The following is an 8,160-nucleotide window of genomic DNA, read 5'->3' as shown; positions in this document are numbered from 1 at the left end:
TATATATATATATATATATATATATATAAAATATTACATATTATTGCTCTTTTGTAGGTTTGATTGCTTGTATTGTCCTCATTTCTAATCGCTTTGGATAAAAGTGTCTGCCATGTGACTAAATGTAATGTATAAAAAAAATGTATAAAATGTAATGTATAAAATGTTAACAAAATGATACTTACATTTCTATACTATAAAAAGCCAATCGGAATCCATCAGACTGTAAAGAACTTCAGCATTTAGAGTGGCAGATGACATAACTGCAGCACACAATTATTATAAACAGACTATATGTTGGTGTGGACGCTAATATAGTTATCGTTATAGTTATTTTTCTCAGTGTGAATACTATTCATAACGCCCAGGAAATCTCACTAAATGAAGCCCATATTCACAGCACCACACAGTCACTCTGATGTAAAAGAGATAATCAGTCATGCAGTCTTGATAATGCAAAGTCTCTTTCACGTGTCACACATAAATCACGTTGATGTGTATACACAAGCAAAATGTTGCCAAGTTAGATATCTGGCAGGTTGTTGCTTTCTACTACTGGGGCAATAATACAAAGTCCTGTTCTCTTATACTACTTTACAGCATGAAGAGGCTAAACGGAGCATTTATTTTAGGATCCAAAACAATAAAAACTACCCTTTTAATATAAGCATTTACCTGGTGTACAATTTTGCCAAAGGCTTCCTGAAGTTTACCATGAATAGTGGCTAGCTTCTTTGCATCCCTGTTGGCCTCGTGAACAGGAATGAGCACTTTGTAGACTTCGTTCACTGCTTCATACAAACCAGCCTGGAGACAAATAATGAAACACTGCTTCAACAAGCTAAATATTATTATACATAGCAAACAAATAAATTAATAATTCACCCAAAAATGAAAATTTGCTGAAAATGTATTCACCCTCAGGCCATCCAAGATGTAGATCATCTTCATTGGAACAGATTTGGAGAAATTTAGCTTCACTTGCTCACCAATGGATCATCTGCAGTGAATGGGTGCCATCAGAATGAGAGTCCAAACAGCTGATAAAAACATCGTAATAATCTACAATTGATCGACACAACTCCAGTCCATCAATTAATATCTTGGAGGGGGAAAAAAAAAAGTCCGCAATCCATGATAATGCTTCCTCCAGTGAAAAAGACCATTCTCTGTTGTCCTCTCACATCAAATCCACCAACATATTTGTTTGTTTAGAACTGTTTTCACTTGTAAATGTAGCTTGATCTGTGTACATTTCTCTGCTGACAACTTTTTTTAGTGGAGAAAGCAATATTATGGATAGAGGACTTGTATTTTTGAAGCAACGATTTGAAGTTAAAAAGGTCTTAAATTTGTTTATAACAAACACGTAGCTTTTCACTTCACAAGACATTAATTGATGGACTGGAGTTGTGAATTATTGTGATGTTGTTATCAGCTGTCTAAACTCTCATTCTGACGGCACCCATTCAATTCAGAGGATCCTTTGGTGAGCAAGTGAAGCTACATTTCTCCAAATCTGTTACGATGAAGAAACAAATTCAACTACATCTTGGATGGCCTGAAGGTGAGTACATTTTCAACAAATTTTCATTTTGGGGTGAACTATTCCTTTAAAACAAACAGAATGTAGTCAAAGTCATAGTAGAGGTCTTTTAAGCCACAGAGTAAATAACACACCATAGAAAAGGAGGCTGCAGCCTGTTCCAGCAACCCAACTAAGCCTGCCTCAGTGAAGTACTTCCCAGAGCAGATGCCCTCCTCGTCTGGGGACACCACGTCATCTGACACAGCAGATTCTTCCAGCACATTAGAGGAAATGTTCTGTGGTGTGACAAACATCTCATTAATATATTACATTAAAAGAGTAATCGACTGACTCTTTATTCTCTGTGTCACAGGGTGCGGCAGGAACCTGAAAGGTGACACAGCCCACAGGCAGGTACTTGCGGTCCTCCAGCATGCTGAGGTACTCAGCCACCAGGGCAGCGCTGTGTACTAAGCACTGGGCTGCCTCTGCATGATTATTCCTCTCCGAGTGCTTCCCGGCCATATTTTGCAGCCAGGTCAGTCGTAGATCTGGGGATGTCTGGTAGCCCTTAGCAATCCTACATAACAGAAAGAATATTTTATTTTGTCTTGATAAATGCTTAAGCTCACTAAGTCTGCATTTATTTGACAAAAAGTACAGTAAAAATAGCAACAAAAAATAGTATAGTTAAATAGTAAAAATAGTAAGTTTTCTATTTGATATATTTAAAAATAAAACGTGTTCCTGTGAAGCTGAATTTTCTCCATTACGCCAGTCTTCAGTGTCACATGATCATTCAGAAAGCATTCTAATTTTTTGATTTGGTGCTCAAGAAACTGCTTAATATATTTGTGGAAAATACAATTCATTTTCTTTAAATAATATAAAGTTCAGAAGAAAAGCATTTATTTGAAATAGAAATCTTTTGTAACATTTTAAATATCTTTAATGTCACTTGTGACTTTGGAATGGTAGTGTATAATTTATTAAAAATGAAAATTAAATGAAAATTAAATTAAAAACGAAATAAATAATAGTTTTAGCATAAATAGTATGTTACAATTATGAAATTTTTAATGGGTTTAAAACTAGCTACTTTACATGTTAGGTTAACTTCATGTCAAATAGTGTATCTAATACATTAAATGGTTCTCTTAATATAACAATGTGATGTTAAATCCATTCTGCAATGTAAGAAACAATACCTGTACATCAGATCAATTAGCATCTCTGGATCTTCTTGATGTTCCTTCATTTTTACTGTGTCCGAAAGAATCATGTGAAGGTTAAACACCAGATCTTGAACCTGAAACCAGAGACAAAATCAGTGTTTTGTGTCAGGAATTAGTAAATAGATGGTGGAAACAGATTTATGAACCTCACCTGGTCAGGAAAGGTGGTTTCTCTGAGCTCTAGGTCCTCTTCTGCATATGTGAGGATGGTCTTGAGTGAACGCCGCAGAAACTCCTCATTGAAGTTCTGGGATGTACCCACCAGAGACGAAAGAGACATGGTCACCTGCATTTTCACTCGTGCAAAGTTCTGCAGAAAAGAGAACAAACACACACAATTATAAACCGAGACTAAATACGGTTAAAAAAATTAAAGTAATAAATATTTATACAAATATAATATTTAGTATATATACACAATACATAGTTTATACATATCTATTTTTATAATTTAATATACATATCTATATATAATCTATTTATAAATAATATGTATGTACTCATACATACATACTATTTTATAAATATACACTACTGTTCAAAAATGTGAGTTCAGAAGATTTTTTGAATTTTTTTTAAGGGAATTTTATTCAGCAGGGATGCATTAAATTAATCAAAAGTGAGAGTAAAAACACTTAAAATGTTACAAAATATTTATATTTCAGGTAAATGCTGCTCTTTTGAACTTTCTATTTACTAACGAATCCTGAATAAATGGTTTTCAAAAAAAAAAAAAAATCAAGCAGCACATTGCAAAATCATGTGACACTGAAGACTGGAGTAATGGCTGCTGAAATTATCACAAGGATAAATTATATTCTAACATATATTAAAATACAAATAAGTTAAATTCTATTCATATTCTATTAATTCTATTAATTTCACAACATTAATGTATGTCTTTAGTGTACATTTTTGAATAGTATTGTATTAAATAATATAATCATGCAAAAAATGAAAAATGGCATATTTGTTTATGTGGTATTGTGGTACAGAACTGAAGGGTGCAAACAATCCACTAATACTTATGGTGATAAGTGTTTCTCACATTTCCAATCTCAAAGTTCTGTCTCATGAGGAGGTAGAGGGAGGCGCTGGCGTGGGCTCTGATGGTGCTGATGCTACTGCTACAATTCCTCAGGAGCCGCAGGCACAGGTCAGCACACTGCTCGGTCTCCTCCTCAAACAGCAGCTCTGGAAACTAAACACACATTAAGACTTATACACTGCCACAAGAGACCACACTTCATAAATAAAAGCTACACTATTTAATTTAAAGAGAGTAATCAACAAGCAAAATTGCGTAGATCAGCTGCAGCTAAATTGTTCAATACAAACTCAATTCAAAATTCTGGTCTTTGACCTGATCAGCGTTCACTCACCTTTGACACGAGAGCTCTCTGTGTAGCGAAGCAGTGTTGCAAATATAGGGCACTTTGATTACATGCCATGCTGTGTAGCAGGACCTTCAGAACCCCTCCCAGAATGCTTTCTTTGGACTCCGTCACTGACACCGTCTACATGGCACATAGAGGAACCATAATAGTTATGATAAATGTCTTCTGTGTTAAAATATTGAGAGTTACTGATAGCAGTTGAGATCATTACCTGAACTATTATTTCTAGCGTATCCAATATGATGAGATTAGCTTCAGTTGCCAGGTTGCCATCAATAATTGCTTCATGCTCCAGCTCAGCCCTGGTCCTGACAAACAATGGGGTAATGAATGTTTAGAATGGTGCAATATGGCAGGTAAAACAGCAAGCGGATCCTTGAATGCCACAGCAATCTCCACACAAGCATTCAAGTGAGTGTATACAGATGAAGGATCTCTTCTGCATACAGACCAAATATTTAGATCCATTTGTACATAGTTGAGTAATATTTTGTCCTTGCCTTTGTTGTAAAAATCCTTAAAATGTTAACCTAAACTTTGACTTATATACATTACTTACATTAATCTTTATGCTTTAAAAAAGTATAATGACAGAATAAAAAAAGCTCTAATCTATACAATACAGACTTTGATTTTACTCATATGGACTTAATATTTACACTTTAATTATTATTATTATTATTATTAAATAATATTTACAAATAAATAAATAAGTTCTCATCTGTACAGTACAGGCCAGAATTTTTACCTATGGACTTAAACTTTATATTTTGATGATGATCTTAATAATAATAATAATAATAATAATAAATGCACTAAATATGTAAATATTAAAACCAAATATTTAAATACAAATATATAAATATTATAAAAACACATATTTAAAAATCTATAAATACATTGTTTTTAATCTGTAAAATATATACTTGAACTTGAATTAAATAAAATGAAATAAAATAGCAACAAAAATATTTAATGCACTGAATATTAAAAAAAATAAAAACAAATATCTAAATATTAACAAAAAAATTAAACAAACAAATAAATGTTCTATAACCTAATCTTTGTAGGTTTGAGTTTGGCCTGATGAAAAGAGGTTTAACGATTCCCGTGAACTGTAGATGTGTAAGCATATCCTAGTGAGCTTACAAACCTAACTAAGAAGGGCACCTGGCTTCTCCCATTGTGCAGAGGGATTCCCTTAAACCTGTGTGGTACATGATTCATTCAAAAGATGCCACACACAAACAGCTGTATCATAACCCTTCATAGGGAAGGAGAGAGCCATCGCCCTGTCACAGACTTGGCTGATTATTGTTAGAAGCAGAGAGGGTGGTCTGTTGTTAAAAGGTTTTTGAAAATGTAGCATAATACTGTATTGTTTAACTGCAACTCTGCAACTGGAGGTTCACTGTGTACATATATTGTGCAATCCGTGGTTAGGCTTTACTCATCAAGATACTTTATTTTTTACAAGTTAAATGCTAAATTAAACTTTAGCATTTAGTATTGTCATTTATTCAATTTAGACCCCACAGGTAAATCATAAAATGCTCCCCCCCCCCGCAGGTTTACTTTAAATGCAATTTAATACTGAAATTCAGTTTGCACACAGGGGCTCCAGGAGCTAGAGTAGCATTTTAAAAGGGGCCACAGTAATATGAATTCCCTGGGGGTGGTCCACGGAAAAAAAAAAAGTGTTGAATTGTACGGAAGCACCCACACTGCCAGGCACTTGCCCCTTTGAAAAAGGGAGCCAAGTGATTACAGAATCAGGCCTGTTATTCAATGGCATCAAACAATTACCATCAGCAAAATGTTTCAATATAACTAAATGAATTAAGACCAGTGGTTCTCAACTGAAGGGCCACGACCCACTAAGGGGCTTCAGAAAAACAGCAGCAAAATACTTTAATCACTACATATGAAGTTGGATTAACTAAAGGATGAGTTTTTTACTCCAATGAAAAACATGAATACTACAATGTGCCAGGTAGAACTTAAAATGGCAAACAAAAGCTTTCACTATAGTACATAACCTAGACAATTCTTTGTGGAGAAATACTAAGTGACACCAGCAAACACTGCATCTCATCAAGACAAAATACTCTTAAACATTCTCATTCATTGTGTTGTGTTAAGCACTTCTAACACAATTGCAAAACATTTGTTTAAACTAAATGGTTTCATACAGGCATTTTTTCATACAAGCTATTTAAAAATATATAATGAAGCAATTTAAAGTAAAGACAAATGAGAATAAAGTCAAATAGTACGATATCAAAGTCAAGTTCTCCGCCAAAATCTTATTGAAGTTATATTTTGTAATAGTAGTTTCCCCCCCTAACTTTTTCTCCCCAATTATTATTTTTTCCCCTCAAAATACATGACTTTTACATGAAAAACTACAAAATATTCCTTATCACACACACACAAAGAAAAAAAGAAACTATTGTAGTTTTACAAGGTTTTAAGCAGCTCTGTGTCACATGAATATGATGAAAATAATGTGGCAGTCGAACACAAGCAACAAAAATGTTCTGTTAACAAGTAAATGTTTCAAACATGATTTTACATTTTTCATTATATTATTTTTATTTTATTAGGATTAGGATCATGGAGGAATAAAGGTTGAGAACCACTGAACTCACAAAGGACAACTGCCACCATGTTAATTCTCCAAATTAAATCACAATTGGATACAGAATGTGCTTGGAAAAGAAGTTAAAGAGCAATATGACAACTACAAAATATACTTCTCATAGCTCATTACCGTGACAGTGAATATTAGGTTAACTACATTAAATTTTGAAATCACATTCTACATGTATATGCACCCTTATGGCTAAATCTTGGACCTGAGATGCTGGTTAAAGAGCCATGCTGCACTCTTGTTATAAACAAACTGGTTATAACAGAATCACGTCATCCAAGCTGCATCCTACTCCATCTTCCCAAATAAACACACAATTATTGGTCTGAATCAGATTCTGGTCAGTGGTCAGTAATAACTGCATCCAGACCAATCCAAGCACCAGTAAAGGAGAGCAGAACCAAAGCAAGAGGAGGAGGGGCTTTAAAATTCAGGTCTGAAGCCAAGGAAGGGTCATTGAAAGCAAAACACACTTCAGCTGTACAATACCTGACTGATCTCTGGCCCCTAAATACACAGTACATGAAAGAACAAGGCCAAATAAAGGGGTTATTGGAAGTCAAACGGTTAATGGTTGTTTCTGTATAAATATGGAGAAATATGGGTTATTATTATAATTTTTTTTTTCTTTTTTTACACACTTACTACTGGACTTATCTGACCAGATTAAAACGTTTGTACTTGTATCAGTTACATTACATAATTGAAATGGAAGTAAAAGTTCACCCTACTTTAAATTTAGCTCAGGAACACACTAAACAAAAAGAAGTAAAAAGAATAAAAATAAATTAATATATTAAATAAAATCATACTTGTCCATCTTTTCGCTGGTCTGACGCCAATGAGTCATGTCTTTTCTCCAGCGCAGGTTCTCCTGGCTGCCAAAAGCACTGCCTGATGGACTTCTCTCTGTGGAGGACAAAAGAAAAGAAAGGGCAACACACACATCAAGTTATGTCAACCAAGTTATGTCCAACAGAATATATATATATATATATATATATATATAAAATGAGGCAAAGTTCTCAAAGTTTTCTATTATATATTTTTACATTAACAATGTAATCAATATTCTATTTATTAAAGCTAAGTATGAGTCTCATCAAGTTAAGCATTTTACATTTATTCCAAAATAATAACACAAGGCAGCAACAATTTAAACAATATATTTTATTTGTGAACTTATGTTCAGCTATTCTTTTTAATAGTTAACTTGAAAAGCTGCAGTCCGTAACTTCATTTGGTTAAAAATTATCCGAAATCAATATTTGAGCAAGTACATAACCAGCCAGTGTTCAAAACTATCGCCTTACTTTAGCCCGATTCACAACGGTCAGCTTATAATAA

At 33.8% G+C, this 8,160-nt stretch overlaps 1 protein-coding gene across 1 annotated transcript in view; it reads right to left on the bottom strand.

Annotated features, from left to right (window-relative positions):
* The window catches only part of LOC107717128 (dedicator of cytokinesis protein 7-like), a 47,992-nt gene that overhangs the window by 10,146 nt on the left and 29,686 nt on the right, over positions 1-8,160 (bottom strand). The window contains exons 33-41 of the mRNA XM_016523795.1: positions 7,626-7,722; positions 4,372-4,468; positions 4,146-4,280; positions 3,812-3,964; positions 2,915-3,073; positions 2,737-2,837; positions 1,916-2,108; positions 1,681-1,824; positions 676-807 (exon numbers count right to left, since the gene is read on the bottom strand). Coding sequence (XP_016379281.1) covers positions 676-807; positions 1,681-1,824; positions 1,916-2,108; positions 2,737-2,837; positions 2,915-3,073; positions 3,812-3,964; positions 4,146-4,280; positions 4,372-4,468; positions 7,626-7,722 — 1,211 coding nt within the window. The remainder of the gene's footprint in view (positions 1-675; positions 808-1,680; positions 1,825-1,915; positions 2,109-2,736; positions 2,838-2,914; positions 3,074-3,811; positions 3,965-4,145; positions 4,281-4,371; positions 4,469-7,625; positions 7,723-8,160) is intronic.

Source organism: Sinocyclocheilus rhinocerous, unplaced genomic scaffold, assembly GCF_001515625.1.
Source record: "Sinocyclocheilus rhinocerous isolate Xijiao unplaced genomic scaffold, SAMN03320098_v1.1 scaffold690, whole genome shotgun sequence".
Classification (NCBI taxonomy): Eukaryota; Metazoa; Chordata; class Actinopteri; order Cypriniformes; family Cyprinidae; genus Sinocyclocheilus; species Sinocyclocheilus rhinocerous.
This window is presented reverse-complemented; position numbering and strand designations above follow the sequence as displayed.